This window comes from Triturus cristatus, chromosome 6 (genome assembly GCF_964204655.1).
Source record: "Triturus cristatus chromosome 6, aTriCri1.1, whole genome shotgun sequence".
In the NCBI taxonomy this organism is placed as follows: Eukaryota; Metazoa; Chordata; class Amphibia; order Caudata; family Salamandridae; genus Triturus; species Triturus cristatus.
Genome location: NC_140589.1, coordinates 1013860362 through 1013880620, shown reverse-complemented (window position 1 = coordinate 1013880620; position 20259 = coordinate 1013860362). Strand labels below are relative to the sequence as shown.

The 20259-nt window shown below is 46.5% G+C and overlaps 1 protein-coding gene across 1 annotated transcript in view; it reads right to left on the bottom strand.

Annotated features, from left to right (window-relative positions):
- ANAPC1 (anaphase promoting complex subunit 1) overlaps positions 1-20259 on the bottom strand; it is a 771271-nt gene that overhangs the window by 189985 nt on the left and 561027 nt on the right. Inside the window, exon 37 of the mRNA XM_085611802.1 lies at positions 1040-1233. Within this exon, the coding sequence (XP_085467928.1) occupies positions 1040-1233 (194 nt within the window). The remainder of the gene's footprint in view (positions 1-1039; positions 1234-20259) is intronic.

Here is a 20259-nt window from a genome sequence, read left to right as displayed (position 1 = left end):
CTCGTACTCTAGCTAGTCCAGACCACGTTGGGAAGCCGCCCTGGTAGTATAGCCATGCGCTTTATAAATCTGCTGAATAGAATAGAATATCATGCCGCCCTAACTCTTCCAAATCACATGTTTTGCCTCCCATTTTTTTATGTAAGGCTCAGAAGGGTCTTGGGCCTTCATTAGGGTTAACAGGATCCCTACACATCACAGTCCTGACTCAGACCATTATAAATGTAAGAACAGATCTTACTGTGCCCGTTTGTCTTGTTGAAGCTGCCTGTAAAGGGGAAAGAGGGGGGTAATTACATGCACCTTCTTGCAGATGATTAGTTGAGAACAATCCATAACTTTTTTTTAATTACTATGTCATTTTGGTCAGTGATTCAAAGTGATAATCACACACACAAAAAGCACTCGTATTACAAACATGAGCATATCTATGTGGTGAATTTACTTACCCTATACTTAAGGAAAATAGTCTCCACTGGTCACACCGGCGGGGGCAGGTGGGGGGTTCGTGTGGTCACAAACATAGGGTGAGGGGGACACACAAATGTAGTTCTTAACCACAGTTTTAGGACCATAAGGACTTCTGCTGATGAGATCTGCTCCTTGCCATAAAGTGATGTCACAAGGTTTCGGCTGGTTTGTTGGGATCCATAATCACTGTGTTTTTCAGTCTGTTCTGTACACCAGGACTGCTATTTCTGAATGGGGGTGGTAAAAACTCCCTGGATTGTTGCGTTGTTCCTCCAAGAGTTAAACCCACAGGCTCGTCAACATATCGCGTCTCAAGCAAACAATGTAGAGGCAGAGGAAACATTCCCATATAGTTACAATCTCCTTCTCGATAGAAATGACCCCTAGGCGTAGCCACTATCTTGTGATGAGGTCGGAAATGATTTAGAGTGCTTTGTCCATTACCATACATTTTGTGTACATCATTGTTGACTTGTTTCATTCCCCAAATATTACACAATATACATAGCACATAATAATTTATATATATTGGAGTATGTTAGAAAATACCATTAAGGGTAATACGTACCGGCCTCCTCCCAAGAAAAGCAGCCCCAAAGCCATGGAATGAGCAAGATGAAATCCATAGTTCATTTCACCTCCAGTCTTTTTGAGCATGAAGCGACAAAGCTGGAGGGCTTTTAGAGTGCCGGATCCAGCCATTACCATGGCAAGTGAAAGCAGCACAACACTCAGGCAGGTTTCAAGATTATAAGGACCAGTCTAAGTAAATTGAGATGGGGAGAATAAATTGATTAGAGTGGTTTATTATACTGTTGCTCTGCTGAAAAACTACACTGTTGACGTTTATATTCTACAATGAATTGGGGCTTTGATCACTATTTCTAGTCAAGAAACTTTGCATGTCACCTGCCATTCATAAAGAAGAGATTAACCATTCACCAAAAGCTCTGTAGAATGATCAAGCATGGGTTCTGTACAAAATGAACTGTACAATTTCCAATGTATGTCTATATATACACACACACAAACACACCAGAGCCCATTTTGGTTCTTCAAGCCAAGCATGAGACCAGAATCGCAATTTTCTATGAATGTTCATCAGATTATTTCTAAAAGAATTAATGGAATTACATTGCAGCATCTTTCAATAGAAAACATTTTGCAATGAGGCATGAATGTAAAAAAGCAGACTGTAAACTTGCATTTAGGCTATCCAGTTTTAGGTTTAAACCTATATTAACTGATAAAACTCCACTGAAAAGGTAACATCTATATCAATGTAAACAAACACTGAAACAGCCACAAAATAAAGTTCCATTCAAAGAAAAAAAAGAACAGAGAGAATGAGTCATTTTTATTTCTTTCTGAAGAGGTCAAAACAATATAACTTTGTAATACACTGTAGCAGCAGGAAAGACTAGTCCAGGATTATTATGCTTGAGATTTGTTATTTAGGGACGACACTAAAATATTGTAGCTTCTTCCTTTTGTTTCCTCCAATTTTGTATGGTTGGATTAAAGTTTGAAGGTTTAGAATATTCATTTTCTTTTTAGGTTTGATCTAATTTTTATGCACTGTAAGGACAGGGTGAATATCAAAACCATATTTGATCTTTTGGCAATGTTTAATTCTTTCACTAATTTGTGAAATGGCTGGCTCATAGGAATCTTGGCCAATATGTACTATCGCATTTATCCCAAGACACAGAAAGGGTAAACCCATTTGATACAACAGCCCCCTTTCTTACAAGTCAGTATTGATAGCAGGTTAAAAGTCGAAGACCCCAGGATTTAAGCATTCAGTGCAAAGTGCAGAGACAGGTACATTTGAAAAGAGTGCGGTCATTATGCACATGGGATACTGGTAAAAACATAACACAAGAACTTACACATACCAACAAAATTCATAGCTTCAAGGTGACCAATTATGTGTGATTCCTTCAGCTAATCTTGACTTTTTACCCAACTGCACTTTGCTGCTGGGGTTTTTGTGTCTATAGTTGATTAACAGCAACTGTTCAAGTCCCAAAAGGCAATGTGGCATTGTTTGAAAGGTCGGGCCTGACTTAAAGTAAGCCATTGCCAAGGGGGCAATTGGCATCTACAAAGGTCCACACAGCAGCAGCACCACATTAATATAGTTGGGCAAAGCATGCAGAAAAGCAGGGGCAAGTATGCTTAAAGCTTCAAGTTTAAGGTGCCTTAGAACTATTTAGACTACAAATCTGGAGCAATTCTAACTTTTAGGTTTAAGACCTTTTTATTCGTATCAATAAGGCAAGAGTGATACAACAGCAGCCCACCTACATCCACCAGCCGGTGGGGAAATCATCAACTGCAATCATCTATGGGTTAAAGTAAAATCAAAACAAATTCACAAACAAAACAGGGGTGGGGGGTGGATTGCACCAAGAACAGCCTGGAAAGAGGGGGAGGAAGGGGAAAGAGACACCATTTGTAGCACCATATTACCTGGAAAGTGTTTAATGAGTAATTAGCCATCAGGTAGTAGTTGTTGAGAAGTCCTGACCTGGGTTGGCTAGTCGAAGGACCCACAGATATAACAGGCATGATAATTCTTGGAACTCCTTCAAGAGATATCTAATACAGGGCACCAAAGTCTTCTCAAATATGGGAAGGGTGTGTCTCGCAATGGCAGTCAGTCTCTCCATACACAGTATTGCCCAAAGATTATGCAAACAGTTAAAATGCACAGAGATTACGTCAGTGGCCCCCCTGGAGAGGACGACCTGCCTATCGGCTCCCAGGGCCAGGGTAATCGCTCGACCCCTAATTGACTTCACTGGGTACGTCACAGGATTAGGGAGGCCCAAGAATACACAGCTGGGAAACTCTGGAATGTACGTATCAAACATGTCAGTAACCGTTGCTAGTACCTCATCCCAAATGACCTAAGTTTGGGGCATTGCCAGAGCAAGTGTGTAAGAGTGCCCATGTGCCTGCAATGGCACCAGCATGTGCTGTCTTTACTCAAATTCCTCTGGGCGACTCTGGCCAGAGTGAAATACCAGTCGTGAGCGATCTTCAGAAACATCTCTTTACTGGAAATATTGCAGGCAGAGGCACGAGCGCGGTGAAGAAAATACCGCCCCCTTAATCGTCCGTAAATATGCGTTCTCATTCCTTCTCCCATCTACACCACACAGGAGATTTTAAAAAGGTTCTGCGGGGTGGTGAGAAAGGTATAAATATTAGAGGGGATGCGCTTGTCAGAAAAGCAAGTAAGGAGCCATTTATCAAAGGGGGTAATCAATCAATCAATCATAGCATTTGTATAGCGCGCTACTCACCCGGAAGGGTCTCAAGGCGCTGGGGGAGAAGGGTCCGTTACTGCTCGAAGAGCCAGGTCTTGAGTTGCTTCCTGAAGGAGAGATGGCCCCGGGTCAGCCGAAGGTGGATGGGGAGGGAGTTCCAAGTCTTGTCTGCCAGGTAGGAGAAGGATCTTCCTCCGGCGGTGGCTCTGCGGATGCGAGGTACGGCGGCGAGGGCGAGGCTGGTCGATCGTAGCTGGCGGGTGGGCGTGTAGAAGGTCAGGCGGTTGTTGAGGTACGTGGGGCCCAGGTCGTGGAGAGCCTTGTGTGCGTGGGTGAGGAGTCAGAACGTGATTCTCTTGCTGACGGGGAGCCAGTGCAGGTCTCTCAGGTGGCCGGAGATGTGGCTGTGTCGGGGGATGTCCAGGACGAGTCGTGCGGAGGCGTTCTGGATGCGTTGGAGTCTTTTCTGAAGTTTGGCTGTGGTTCCAGCGTAGAGGGTGTTCCCGTAGTCAAGTCGGCTGGTGACGAGTGCCTGGGTGACCGTCCTCCTGGTTTCGGTGGGGATCCGTCGGAAGATCTTACGGAGCATGCGCAGGGTGTTGAAGCATGATGATGAGACGGCGTTGACTTGTCTGGTCATCGAGAGGGAGGAGTCCAGGATGAAGCCCAGGTTGCGTGCGTGGTCTGTTGGCTTGGGAGTGGTGCCCAGGGCAGGGGGCCACCAGGAGTCGTCCCAGGCAGAGGGCGATGATCCCAGGATGAGGACTTCCGTCTTGTCTGAGTGCAGTTTCAGGCGGCTGTTCTTCATCCATTCGGCGACGTCTTTCATCCCTTCCTGGAGGCTGGTTTTGGCGGTGGCGGGGTCGTTGGTGAGGGAGAGGATCAGTTGGGTGTCGTCGGCGTAGGAGAGGATGTTGAGGTTGTGTTGGCGTGCGATGGCTGCGAGGGGGCTCATGTAGATGTTGAAGAGGGTTGGGCTGAGTGATGATCCTTGTGGTACGCCGCAGATGACTTCGGTGGCGTCGGATCTGAACGGGGGGAGGCGGACTCTCTGAGTTCTTCCGGCGAGGAACGAGATGATCCACTTCAGTGCCTTCTCTTGGGTCCCGATGTTGCTGAGGCGCTGTACTAGGGTGCGGTGGCAGACAGTGTCGAATGCTGCAGAGAGGTCCAGGAGGATGAGGGCTGCTGTTTCTCCGTTGTCGAGCAGGGATCTGATGTCATCGGTGACTGCGATCAGTGCGGTCTCGGTGCTGTGGTTTGCTTGAAAACTGGACTGCGAGGGGTCGAGGGAGCCGTTCGTCTCGAGGAAGGCGGCGAGCTGTCTGTTGACGGTCTTCTCGATGACTTTGGCAGGAAAAGGGAGGAGCGAGATGGGACGGAAGTTCTTGAGGTCGGTGGGGTCCGCTGTTGGTTTCTTCAGGAGGGCGCTGAGCTCGGCGTGCTTCCAGCTCTCCGGGAAGGTGGCGGTGTAGAAGGAGGTGTTGATGATGTCCCGGAGTTGGGGTGCGATGATGGAGTCTGCCTTGTTGAAGACGTGGTGGGGGCAGGGGTCGGTTGGAGATCCGGAGTGGATGGTGTTCATCGTGCGGGTGGTGTCTTCGGTGCTGACCGGGGTCCAGGCGCAGAGGGTGGTGGTGGGGGGCGTTGGTTCGGCGGTAGGGTGCGTGGTTGGTGCGCCGAAGCTGTTGTGTATGTCGGTGATCTTGCGGTGGAAGAACGAGGCGAGTGAGTCGCAGAGGTCTTGTGAAGGGGTGATGTCGTTGTTTCCGGCGCTGGGGTTGGAGAGCTCTTTGACGATGCTGAAGAGTTCCTTGCTGTTGTGGGCGTTGTTGTCCAGTCTTTCTTTGAATGCTGCCTTCTTGGTGGTGCGGATCCGCTGGTGGTGCTTGCGGGTGGCGTGCTTGAGGGCGGACATGTTGTCTGTTGTCTGGTCGTGGCGCCAGGCTTTCTCGAGGGTGCGGCAGTTCTTCTTGGAGTCCTTGAGTTTGTTGGTGAACCAGCGGGCTTTCTTGCTGCCGGGTCTGCTGGAAGGGTTCTTCAGTGGTGCGAGGTCGTCGGCGCAGGCGGTCAGCCACTGTTTGAGGTTGCTGTCTGCTTCGTTGGGGTCCGTTGTGCTGGCTGGAGGGTTCTGGCTGAGGGAGGTGGTGAGCTGCTCGGTGGTGATCTTGCTCCAGCTCCGGCGAGGAACCTGTTGCGGGTGGTGGTGGGTCGTGGTTCTTCTGAAGCTGAAGTGGACGCAGCTGTGGTCAGTCCAATGAAGTCCGGTGGAATGGCTGAAGGAGATGTGCTTGCTGGGAGAGAAGACGGGGTCAAGCGTGTGGCCGGTGTAGTGGGTGGGGGTGTTCACCAATTGCTTGAGTCCGAGGTTGGCGAGGTTATCCAGCAGAGTGGTGGTGTTAGAGTCCTTGTTGTTCTCCAGGTGGAAGTTGAGGTCCCCTAGGAGGATGTAGTCAGCGGAGGGGAGGGCGTGCGGGCTGATGAAGTCTGCGATGTCTTCGCTGAATTGTGTGCGTGGTCCCGGGGGTCTGTAGATGAGGGTGCCTCTGAGGGTCGTCTTGGGGGTCGGTGTGTATCTGGAAGTGGAGGTGTTCGGCGGTGGTGAAGGTGTCGTCGGAGTTGGTCGTGATGCGGATGGTGTACTTGTGTACGATGGCGATGTCTCCTCCGGTCTGGTTGACGCTATCCCTCCGGGTGATCTTGTATCCGTCCGGGATGGCTGTGGCGATGTCGGGCGCTGAGGAGGCGTTCATCTAGGTTTCTGTGAGGAAGGCGACTTCTGGCGATGTTGTGTCGAGGAGGTCCCAGAGTTCGACGGCGTGCTTGTGGATGGAGCGGGTGTTGAGCAGGATGCACTTGAGGTAGTAAGAGCCCAGCTAGCATGAGGAATTAGACAGGACTGCATCAGCCAGGGGCAAATGGCCATGTACTGACAGCAAGCAGAACAAAGGCAGACAGAATCTGTAAAAAGCCCATAAGGCCATCTATGTCAAACAGGTCACCCACCTGCTTACAACTGGCTTCCTGCCAAGCGGCAAAAGCAGACCCGCTCTGTGCCAGGGAAAAGTCTGGGTTACCTATTATTGTTGTCTGTGGAGACAGAGGAGTGGAAAGACCATGGCGAAGTTCCACCTAATCCCAAACTCCCACTGTGGCACTCAGTACTGGAGATATTTACACACCCACAGGCCTATATGGCTTTGGCAGCCAAGGCACCTTCCAGACAGGGATACCAGCTACTGCCTGATCAATAAACCACCAATGATTTTCGGACCACTCCACCATGTATCGCAACTGCGCTTGCTGGTAGTAGTGTTATAAGTTAAGAAATCCTGGTCCACCCTCCGCTTGCAAAAGATGCGCCCATGATTTAGCCATCCGCTACCTATTTGCCCTTCCAAATAAAATATCATATGAGGGACTGCAACTTATCTAGCATCCGTGGGGGAGGCTGAAGCTGTAACGTTTGCATTGTATATAAGATTTTCAACAAGAGTGTCATCTTGACCGCCGCCAAGCGGCCCAGCCAGGAAAGGCCGTAGCTCTTCCACCTGGAGAGGTCTGATCGCGTGGTTGCCAAGAGGCTGCCACCGGAGGTAAAATGTATTTGGAGGCCTAAATAGTTTATCGCTTGTGCAGCCCTTGTAAATGGGAACCTGGATGCAAGTTGGGACTGGGTTGTTTCAGAAATGGTCAAATTGAGTATAGGGGACTTCTGCAGATTAGTTTGGAAGCCAGAATCTCTCCCAAATGCCTCAACTTCCCCCATCACTCCAGTCAGAGCAGCAGAAGGCTCAAACAGGCTTAATAGGTTATCGTCAGTGTATAACATTATTTTATGCTCCCTGCATCCCAAACGATGTCTGCAAATTGTGGATGGGCACTTATAAGGTCTCCATATACATGGCAAACAATAAGGGTGACGGGGGCAACCCTGTCGGATACCTCGAGCGATCAGAAAGGGTTTGGATAGGATTCCAATAACTTGTACTCTGGCCTTGGAGGAGGCATAACAGCATTAACAAAACCGTGGTCCCAGGCCTTTGCATGTCAGAACTGTGCAGAGATATGGCCAGTGGACCTTCTCCGCATCGATAGACGGAAAAAACCTGGAGTGCAAGAATGCTGCACTTTGTCCAAGAGATGACAAACCTGTTTCATATTATCACTACATCCTCTCTCTGAGATAAAGTCCTTGTATGTATAGTGCTAATCTACGTGCCATGATTGCTGTAAAAATTATGCTGTCTACATTTAGCAGCGAAATCGGACAGTAGGAGGCGCACTGCCCAGGATCATTGCCAGCCTTGGGGATCACCATAATAGTGGCAAGCTGCATCGAGTCCATCAGCGTACCACTGGCACTAAATCCATTATAGAGGAGCGTTAATAAGGGAGCAAATAATGCACCAAAGGCCTTACAGAATTCTATGCCATAACCAGCAGGCCCAGGGGCCTTCCCCGCTTGCAAGTGTTGTATTGTCATGAGGACTTTGTTGGTGGTGATATCTCTATAGAAGGAGGGGGCAGCATCCAGCAGAATGTTAGTCAAGGTAACCGCAGACAGATAAGCGACAATATCTGCCACCGAAAGATCTTTGGCTGGGTAAAGGGTGGTGTACAATCCCTCAAATTCATGGGCAATCCCTTCTTCCTGATACTACAGGTGCCATCAGATTCCACAAGTTTGTTCACTCTATGATTCACTGCCTGGGCACGAAGGTGGTGGGCCAGCAGACGGCCAGGCTTGTCCCTCCCAACATAATATTTCTGCTTTACCCGCAGGAGCGCGTATTCCGCCCTACCCATGTCCAGAGTTTTCAGTTGTTTACGGTCCATAGTCAACTGACGGCGAGTTGCCAACCTATGTCTGTTAAAAAGGGTGGCTATAGCAATAAGTGGCAGAGCAGAACTGCCGTCAGGGTCTCCAACATCAGCAAAATTGGGGTGTCCAGTGTGTCGTTAATCTCTAGGAAAGAGGTGATGGCGGTGGAGATATCAGTGAATGTGTGATCGTAGGTGAGAAGTTTTACATTAAGGTGCCAGATCCGCGGGACCAAGAGGGTACTGTGGGGAATGTATATGAGGACAACAGGGGAATGGTCCGACAGTGCTGCCGCACCAATATCTACAGCTGTTGTTTTGGGAGTAATATGAGGAGAGGTAAGAAAAAAAAATCAATGCTGGTCTACGTTTGGTGCCCAGCCGAAAAGAAGGTGTAGTCTGTGGCTGAGGGATGGGTGAGTTGCCATTTGTCCCTCAGGCCTGCATCTGTCAGCAACTGTCTAATTGCGGGCGAAAGGGCACCGGTCTGTCCCAGTCGGTGGATTGATCTATCCCTCTGAGCCCCCATCACTATGTTAAAGTTCCCAACTACATTAATATCCATGTCTTGCCTGGATAATACCTGACCCAGGCATCCCTTATGAAAGCTTCTTGATGGTCATTGGTGATACAGAGGCTTGGCAGAGTGAGCCTATGCCCTTTCAGGTCTATTCGCAAGGCCAAAAGTTTGCCAGTCAATTCATTATGAACCTAAGTCACTCACCATGAAAAATGTGTCACCAGTAGGATCTTAACCCCTGCCCTCTTCACTACCCCAGAAGAAAAATACTGCGGATCAAACCACTGGGAGTGTAAACGTTTCCAGTCGGTTTTGAGCACATGGGTCTCCTATAAGAGACAAATGTCAAACTTCATGTCACTGAGAAAGGATAGAAGAGCCAGGTGCTTCACTAGAGCGTTAAGGCCCCTAACATTAAGGCTGAGAATAGTAATCATCTACCTGTGATTGTGTGGTAGGCTGGTGTGGGCCATGCTCGGACAGAAAAATAAACCATCCTCAGAATATAATCATTAACACATGGTGTCAATGGGGTGAAAGGACAGACTGAGGGACTCAGGGGGAAATAGAAGAAAGAACAAAGAACTGTGCAACAAAAACTTCCCCACTTGTGAACTATATTAATCTGTCGAAGAGGGTCCATGTCTTTTGCGATAAATCTCTATGGTCTTTAACTCAGTGTGGCTACGGAGCTCCACCCCTACAGTTCATCAATGAGAGGGGAGTGGGAATCGCCGTGAGCTGAAAATCTGTACTCAGAAGGGTTAAGCTAGGGGCCCTTTGCCAATCTGACATGGAAGATCTAGGTCTAGCATGCAGGAGGTCAATGGTCAATTTCAGCATCTGTGGCACTATTGCAACGCTTTAGCTGCTGAAGGAGCGCCGCCTGCTCCTTGCAGCTTTCGGTCTCCAAGGGCTTACATAGCGTTTTCTTCCTCTGGCGGGTAAAGTGGCGTGTATCCGATGTGGCAGTTGCGGAGACTCCGGGGCGAGGAAGCATGTGTCATCTGGCAGTGTGGACATGTCCACCAGTGATTTTGCTTCATCCAGAGTGCTTTCACTCCACAATTCATTGTACCAAACAAATTGGAGGCGGAAGGGGTGTCCCCATTTATACCCGATGCCTTTCTCCCGTAGTAAGTCTGTCAAAGGCAGGAGGTCCTTTCATCGGTGCAAAGTTATTGGGGAGAGGTCTTGATACTGCCACAGTTTTAGTCCCTCAAACTCTATTGCAGTTTATCCCACGCTGCAGCCATGATGGTTTCTTTTTGCCGGTAATAGTGAAGAAACATGAGGATGTCCTGGGCCAGCCTTGAAGTACTGGCCGGGCGGCCCGCTCGATGGGTGCAGTAAATGATCTCTTGATCAGCAAACGCTGGAGCCACATGGCGAAAAAAGCAGACAATGAAATCTTCTAGCTTGCAGGTACCGCCTGTAATGGAATTCCTTTGATAGGTATATTCGAGCGTAGGAACCTGTTCTAAAGATCCTCCAGTTGGTAGCGAAGCTTCTTATTCTTGTCTCACAGCTATAAAAGTTCTTGTTGGTGGATGTCCAATTTCTCCTCCCGAGAGTCTTGGGTCTGTTCCAGGGAGCTTACTCGTTGCCCAGGTTGTCAACATCATGACAGGTCCTTCACCTACGCAGCTATGCCCTGTTTGAGAGTTGCGAAGTCCCCTCTGAGAACGCTGTGTCCCAGAAAAGCCCTCATAACTGGGGCATCACCGGTATGCGAGTTTTCCGCTGCTAGACGATCAGAGGGTGGCATAGTTGGTGGCACCTCCCGTACTTGATTAGGCATCTTTGCTGATATCTTGGCAAACAGGTCTTTTAATGAAGCATCTTTTTCAACACTGCGTTGAGAAGACTTAGTGGGATGGGTACCAGGTTCTTGTAGAGAAAGTCAGGGGCTCCAGGTCACATGGTTCAGGCTCTGATGTCTGAAAGAGGAATGCTCTCTCAGGGTTCAATGTTTCGCCAGGGCACCGCCGGCACGAAGATATCGCCTCCGCTGAGCGTGAGCCCGTTCATGTAATCAGGGGGAATCCTATCCAGGAGGCCTCAGTAGGTTTGAGTTCCAAACTTGGCACCGGAGGTGCTGGCGTGATCTGTGAAGGCTCTGCTGTGTGAGCCTGGAAGCACCCACCCTAGGCCCGGGTGAGTAGTGGAGCTTGTAGGGCACTGCTGGGCCTAGAAGTCACTTGAATGCATTAGGACCGACAGCGGTTCAGAGACCAAGGAAGACGCAAGGTGTCTTCCTGAAAATATATCTGGTAGGTGCAGGGGTCCGTTGTACAGTCCTATCAGTTGGTGCCCTGAATGAGAGTCCTTGGGTCAGTCTCCACTATACTCAAGCTCCTGGATGACAGATTTCACATGCTAGTTAAATAGCTCTGAAGGGAAGGGGGCCAAAACCGCCACACGCAAGGGAGCTGCAGGCCGAGGAAGGAGAGGTCCCAGATGAAAACGGATCAACAACCACCCAGGACCAGTGTATACTCGCAGGCCAGCACCCCTGCAGGTTGTGCCAGGCCCTCCTTTGCATATTAGTCCGTGGCGGTGGTTGTGCAGGGGAGGGGGAGGGTCGGGTGCCCAGATAGGCCAGACCAGCAATCAGCAGAAGGTCTACACCAGTCAGACCCTTGTCCCACACCACCCCAATGTAGTCAAGAAGCCCAGAGTATAAGCCGCAAGTCCGGTTTAGGCGGGTACCAGGCCGCTATGACAAGAGCACTGCAGGTGGGATGACAGGGGCCCGTCGGGAAGAGCACAAATGCGTTATAATATGGCAGGTCCACCTGTCTCGGCTGTTATTACTAAGGGTGAGGGAGAGGGTCAGGAGGTTGGACGGACGGCTGCGCCACAGGAGAGGAGAAGAGAAGGCCGCAGAAGGTCGGCCACACTCGTCCCACCTCATGCCCCCGGCCCACAATACAGGCGGACACCAGCACCCCACACGCACAGAGCAAGGGACAACCCTCAGGAGAACAGCGGGCACCTCCGGGAAGGAAGCGCCCACTGCCCCGGTGCCCAACAGTACAAATTGGGCCTACTGTATAGTGTCTCTCTGTCAACGCCAAAAACCTTTGGCGCCTGCCATTTTGTCTCTATTGGGCCCTCAGACAGCTCTGCGCCATCAAGGGCACCCTCCTCGTTAGTGGTATGCAGGGGTCCGTTAGGTTGCGGTAAAGGGGGCCCGGTGAGTGACGGCATCCATCCCAAGCAGTAATTGATCGACGGAGCTCCCTCTTATTAAAACTTTTAAAGGCTTCACAAGGTTCTTTGCTGCTGGTAGGGATGACCCTCCTACAATGTCATAATATTCAGCAATGAGTTGTTGAATGAACCCAAACTGTGTTGGGGACTTTGTTTATTTAAACATTTAAATATAGCACGCTTACCTTTTTACTCCATTATTAGTCCTGTAAACTACACAGACAAAGTGTGAGAGGTAATGAGATGTGACTGAGGGTAATGAGGTGTGAATGACTGCAATGCACAAGCTTTCTATGGTTAAAACAGTCTAACATAAGTCCATTGGACATAGTGGTGATGGAGAGACAATAAATACAATGAATTGCATCTCCTTTAAATTAAATAGGTGATTTATAATAATCACTAAAAAAACGACATGATTATTGAACACTGGAAAAACGGATGTATGTCGTTACAACGCACACTTTTACAACGCATGCACTTACAACGCATTTTTTACAACGCAAAATCCATCACAACGCATTCCATTACAACGCATGACACTACAACGCATTTTTAAAAACTACCTTTACAACGCATTCCATTACAACGCATACTACCTTTACAACGCATACCATTACAACGCATAATATTAAATTGCATTTAAGGTTAGTATTAGATAGTATAGGGGTAAAAATTACTTTTCTAACTCCAGGGGGTGCAACAGTAGGGTAAGTGTTGGATAGTATAGGGGTAAAAATTACTATTCTTACTCCAGGGGGTGCAACAGTAGGGTAAGTGTTGGATAGTATAGGGGTAAAAATTACTATTCTAACTCCAGGGGGTGCAACAGTAGGGTAAGTGTTGGATAGTATAGGGGTAAAAATTACTATTCTAACTCCAGGGGGTGCAACAGTAGGGTAAGTGTTGGATAGTATAGGGGTAAAAATTACTATTCTAACTCCAGGGGGTGCAACAGTAGGGTAAGTGTTGGATAGTATAGGGGTAAAAATTACTATTCTAACTCCAGGGGGTGCAACAGTAGGGTAAGTGTTGGATAGTATAGGGGTAAAAATTACTATTCTAACTCCAGGGGGTGCAACAGTAGGGTAAGTGTTGGATAGTATAGGGGTAAAAATTACTATTCTAACTCCAGGGGGTGCAACAGTAGGGTAAGTGTTGGATAGTATAGGGGTAAAAATTACTATTCTAACTCCAGGGGGTGCAACAGTAGGGTAAGTGTTGGATAGTATAGGGGTAAAAATTACTATTCTAACTCCAGGGGGTGCAACAGTAGGGTAAGTGTTGGATAGTATAGGGGTAAAAATTACTATTCTAACTCCAGGGGGTGCAACAGTAGAGTAAGTGTTGGATAGTATAGGGGTAAAAATTACTATTCTAACTCCAGGGGGTGCAACAGTAGGGTAAGTGTTGGATAGTATAGGGGTAAAAATTACTATTCTAACTCCAGGGGGTGCAACAGTAGGGTAAGTGTTGGATAGTATAGGGGTAAAAATTACTATTCTAACTCCAGGGGGTGCAACAGTAGGGTAAGTGTTGGATAGTGTAGTGTAATATTATGCGTTGTAATGGTATGCGTTGTAAAGGTAGTATGCGTTGTAATGGAATGCGTTATAAAGGTAGTTTTTAAAAATGCGTTGTAGTGTCATGCGTTGTAATGTCATGCGTTGTAATGGATTTTGCGTTGTTAAAAATGCGTTGTAAGTGTAGTGCGTTGTAAAAGTTGCGTTGTAAAGGTTGTTCCCCCTGGAAAAACAGTTAGTATGTCTATTATGGGGGCTGGGCAGTGAACAAAAGGTTTGGAAAACACTGTGAAAACACCACTAAAATCCCAACAAAATAAACAAGGAAAACAGGACAGCCTTTTACAGTTAACAGACAGAAAAAAGAAGCCTTTGCCTTTAAGAACCTGGGAGGCACCCCTTTCCAGAATGCTGGTACTGGCAATTGTTTCTCTCAATTTTTTCAAGGTAAAGTGTAGACAGAACATGTATAATCACATATGTGATAAATATCCCAGCAGCCGGGGAGGACGGTGGGTCGTTTATTACTTCAACTAAGATACACAAGTAGCAAAACCAGGACCACAGGTCCGTAACTGTTTCTTCTGCATCGTAGGAACTTCATTGATAGCCCTAAACGCCTGAATAGAGTAGTAAGGTCAATATATAAAATAGCACCTGCTAGAAAATGTATTCCATGTATGTAAAAGCCTACTCAAATAAGTGCCTGAGAGTCTCTTGTCGAACCTTGGTTTCAGCTTGGGTATCTATGTCTAAACAAGAGTGGCTAGTACATGTGAACAGATTTCCATGTTGTGGTTTTACAGATATCTGCAACAGGGACATTTCTAATCCATGCTGTTGTAGCGGCAGTGCCCCTGTGGTATGAGCTTTAAGCTTTCAAGGTAATGGTTGGTTTGAAAGTTAATAACAGTGAAAGAATAGCCATTATCGATCTAGCAATAGATTGTTCTGAAGTGACCATAATTGATGAAAAGGTGTATTGCTTTTCTTATGTCTTTGGTTTTATCTAAATACAAATGTAATACTTTTCTAATTTCAAGATAATGTAAAGACCTTTCACAGGAGTAAAGGGACTGGGGAAGAATGTTGGTAATGTAATATTTTAATTGATGTGAAAATCACATGCTGCTTTTGGTAAAAAGGGTGGGTGTGTTCTTAAAACAGCCATGTTATTATCGAATACCATAACAGGTTCTACCAATGAAGCTTGGAGTTCCCAAACAGTTAGACCTTTCAGCCTCAGGGTAGTCTTCCACAAAACGTTTTGCCTTCCTCCTCTTACTTTTGCTGATCTTTTTTTGCTGGCCTTAGGACTCTGCACACTTTGTCACTGCTAACCAGTGCTAAACTGCATGCGCTCACCCCTTAAAACGAACACGTCAACATTGGCTTATCCCCAAACTGGCATATTTGATTTACTTGTAAGTCAATAGTAAAGTGGTACTACATGTACCCAGGGCATTTAAATTAAATGCTACAAGTGGGCCTGCAGAACGGATTGTGCCACCCACTTAAGGAGCACTTTAAACATGTGTCAGGCCTGCCATTGCAGCCTGTTTGTGTAAAGTTTAAAATTGCCATCTAGACATGACAAATCAAACATTTTGCCAGGCACAAACCTACATTTTTAATACATATAAGTCCTAAATAGAGTAGGCCCCGACCAGCCCAGAGAACAGCGTGCTGTGTATTTAAAAAGTTGGACATGTACCTTTAAATTGTGGGACTGGTAGTAAAAGAAAATGTTTCAATTAGTTTTTCACTACTTCAAGGCTTATCTCTCCCATAGGGTAACATTGCAGTTACCTTATTACATTTAGTAAGTGATAATTTTCAAATGGGGGCATTTAGTCAGTGCACGTTTGGTGTCTTTGGAATTGTTATGAAAAATCCTCTCTCATGGTAAAGTCAGATTTGAAATTACAATTATTTTTTAAAATGCCACTTTTAGAAAGTTGACATTTTCCTGCCTTAGCCATTTAGTGCCTGTAGCCTGTCTCTGGGTCACATAAATGAATGGGTGCAGCCAACAGTTAGGCTTTGTGAATTCCTTCTAGAAAGTCGCACATAATGAGAGCTTAGGTGTAACTGGATGGGCCATCATTGGCAGGATGAGAGGGAGGAGCTGGGCACAGCCCCATTTACACTTGAATAGGCTGTGTCATGTCTCCACACAAAGGGATCCATACCCACTGTAGTTATTCTGGAGCCAGGGTCTTGAAAGCAGGGCATCTGTGCACTTCAAAGGCATGCCTCTAGAAGCTTCTCCCCACTTCAAAGGTGCTACTGTGTAGAAAAGAAGGAATTCAGACAACAACTCTTCAGTAAACTTCTCGACCTGTGAATACTCTGCCAGGAAGAAGGACTGTTGTGCTGCTGAAATGGCTGCCACGCTGCTGGACTCTAGCTCTGAAGGACTGCTGTCCTGACCTGATGCCCTTTTGCCTGCATGCAAAGGACTGGACCGGCATCTACTGAATCCAGTACCCCCAAAGTGACTCCAAGGACTAGTTGGCTGGCCTCCTAGCTAAAGACTCAGGGACAGAAAGCTTCCAGGATGGGAGAGCAGAGCTGGGCATTGTCACAATCATACTGGACTAAGCTGCGTCCTGCCTCCATGCAAAGGGCTGCATACCCCCTGTAGTTAGTCTGGGGCAGTGCAGGGAAGGCAGGAAGCCTGTGTACTTTAAAGAGAATTTCTAGCAGCTTCTCCCGCCTTGCAGTGTAAGTGTAAGAGCACTAGATATAAATATCGGACCTCAGACACCATGTCTTCAGTGCATTTCTGGACCTGTGGATACTCTGCCAAGAAGGAGGACTAGTGTGCTGCAGAAATGACTGTCACTCTGCTGGACTGCTGCTCTGGAGGAACTGCTGTCCTGCTGTGCTGACCTGCTGCTCTCTTGCCTGGGTGAGAAGGACTGGACATGCATCTGTTGAATCTAGGACCCCAAAGTGACTTCAAATGCTGGTTGGCTGGCCTCCTGACTAGAGCCTCAGGGAAAGAAGGCTCCAACAACCTTGAACCCAGAACCTGGATTCTGCCATCTGTGAGTCTTACCCTGCTCAGTGGTGCCACCTTGTTCTGGACCCTTGGAGGTGGGCCTGAAGGTGCTGTGCCAGCCCTTCAGTGCACCCAGCAGAACAGACTTATCTCCTCTGCTGAGCGGCGCAAAACTGAGCAGGACAGATGCATCGCCTCTGCTGTGAGGTTTCTCCTGATGCAAAGGACTATGCATCGACCTTGCAGACTGTATCTGAACCACTGCCTATGCAAAGCTTTTCCAACACAGGCCACTCATCGCAAATCTCTACAGCAGCTTCGACGACGATGGAGGTTCACGCAGTGAAGCTCCACAGCTCCTCGTAACTGATGCATCTTAGCAGCAGTGAGACGCATCCTTGATGTAGGACCTCGCAATGTGCTGTAAACCAGGATTTAAGGTACTCTTGTTCAGCAGGCCTCACACATAGCCTCTAAGTTAAGTCTGACTGCTCTATGCCAAGTTGCCGGGGGGTTGAGCACAGGTTAATTTAGTGTTTGCTTGTGACTTTGCCCTAACAAGGACTGAGTAGGGTTTTTACCCCCCTCACCCAGCAACCTTATTTCTTACACTAACTCTGCTCACTGATGTAACAGCAATCAAAAGGGCCTTTTCCAAGAAAGATGCTGTAATATTGCCCTATGAATAGTTTCAAATGGAGAGTTCATTAATCTGGATAGTACACGGTTTAGTTCTCAGGGTGGAAAATGTTTTTTCATAGGAAGAAAAACTTCATTTAAACTTTAAACGAAGTCGTAAACTTGATGAGTCAGTTTCCTTTATGGCATAATAGCTGCTTAATTAACTTTTATGTCAGAGAACTGTAGTTTAGATTTTGCTAAATTTAGCAAATATGGAAGAAGTGCTTCTTCCTGACAAGAAATTAGTTGAACACCATATCTCAAATCGCTTCCACTTTAATGCATAACAGGATGTTCTTGCAGATGGACCTTTAGCCTCTTTAAGAATGTCCACACATTTCAGAAGTTTTAACTGTCCCTATTGTCTGACATCAAGTGCCATGCAGGCAAATTCAAAGGTTAAGGTAGTAAATTTGGCCCTAAAGTCTGGATGGTAGATCTGGCATGCAAGGTAATCTCCTGTGTTTGATCATTGGGAGAGGTAGGAGATCTGGGTACCACCATTGGCCTGGCCAGTCTAGAGCAATTAGGAGCATTCTGATCATGGATTTTCGCAGTTGCATGATAACTGTGGAATTGGTGGAAAAGCAGAGACAAATGAAGTCGACCATTTGATCAAAAGTATATTGCACTTCGAGTTGTGTTCTGGAGTCCTGGACACAAACTCTTGGCATTTTTGTTGCTGTTTGCCATGGCGAATAAATCTAACGTTGGGAATCCCCATTCCTATGAGATAATTGATACTATATCATTGTTTAATACCCATTCATTTTCCTTGTGATGTTTGCTGAGGAAATTGACTCTTTAGTTCAGGTTCCCTAGAATATTTATAGTTGTCAGAGTAGTTTCCCTGGCTAATGCCAAACGCCACATTATTTGAGCTTGAAAGAACCGGTGTCTTGATCTTGCTCCTCCTTGTTTGATTATATAATGCATGGTGGTGTTTGTATCATTATGTTTTGATCTTTAAAATGGTAGGAAAGCTATGAGGGTAAGGTATACAGCTTCTAGTTCTAGCAAGTTGATGTGGTAGGTCTTTCCAGAGGGGGACCAAGTCAACGGACTTTCAGGTGATCAAGGTGAGCTCCTCAACCTGTAAGGGGGGAATCTGTCACCATTACTGGGCAAGTTTTTCTCAAAAAGGAACTTCCTTCATACGATTCAAATGTTTTCACCACCATGCTAAATACTGCTTTGCTTGGATTAAGAGAAGAAGGTGATCCTCCCAACTGTCTTTCTTTTGCGACCACTCATTCTTTAAGCATTGTTGTAGTGGTCACCTGATTAGTCTTGCATTAAGACTATGTATATGCGAGTTGCCATGGACCTTAGGAGGGATGCAATCTGGGGAGCAGTGGGACTGCAAGTACGTTTGAGGTTGAGGTATTTTTGAATTTTTCAATAAAACCCTCTCCTCGAAATACACTTTTTCTGTTTTTATTTCCGCTCCTAAGTAAGGATTTGCACTCATTTTTGGGTTGATTTTTTCATATTGATATTGAGCCTTAAAATTTGTCATCGATTCGCTATTGAAAATCTTGTTTTGCCTTAATTTGAGCATTTGATTTGTGAGCCAATCGTCTAGATAGCGGTAGAAAAAAATTATATTTCTTCGTAGATGGGCTGCAACCAGTTCCATACATTTTGAAAATGTTCTTGGTGCGGATTTAAGTCTGAATGGCAGAACTGTGTATTGATAATGAATATTTCCCACCAGGAATTTTAGATATTTTCTGAGTTGTGTGGCAATTGGAATGTAGATATGCATCTTGAAAATCTATAGAGCATAGCCAATCGACTTTTCTGATATCAAGAAAAGTCTGATGAAAAGCCAACATCCTCAATGTTTATTTGGGGATGTACTTGTTGAGAAGACAGATGTAATACTGGGCAATATTGTATACAGGACTCTTTTTTTGCATTAGGAAATATCTTGAGTACCCATTTGCTTTCTTGACGATCTGGGATATTTTGAATTTTGTTTTAGCTAACAGGAGCTGAGTTCCATCCTGAACGATGATAAGCTGAGAAAGCAATGTTGGTTTGGGGAGATGCATCATGGCAGGGTCCTGACGCAAATGTAACAACCTCTATGAATGATGTTCAAAATCCACTTGTCAGTTACCACAGATTTCCACTCTATCAGGTGAGCCATCACCACTTCCCCCACAGGAGTGGGTAACTGAAGGGTGAGCAGTTAGGTCTGTTTCCTGAGGAATTTCTTCCATTTAAGTGCGAGATCTTAAGAGCCGTTGTTTTCTTTTTTTTTTTATACCGCTGATGGTATTGAGGTTTCTAGGTTTGTTTTTGTTGCAGTTAATAAGGTCATTTTGGATGCTGAAGTCTTTGTTAGAAAACACTATGCTCCTTTGGTCTGTATTATCTATAAAATGTTTTCTGTTTCTACCGACCAACTGAACAAGTAACTTACTTTCGGATACAATATATATGTAAGAAACATAGGTTAGTTACAGATTCCTTACCTTAGAATTACCCCCACGCGTCAGACTGGATCCTGAAAGTTTTTTCGTCAGCAGTAACCCTGCGCGTTGGAAGGTGGCGTCGTGGTCGCCGGGGATGACGTTGCGGTAGTTACTTAGACGCAGCCCTCGCGCGCTTACGCCAGCACTGTACACGACTTTCCGTGCCAGTAACGCAGAGCCATGCAAGACACTGACCACTGGTGCAAAAAAATAAGGCCCCGAAAGGATGTCTTAACCCTAGAAATCCGTTCGCAGA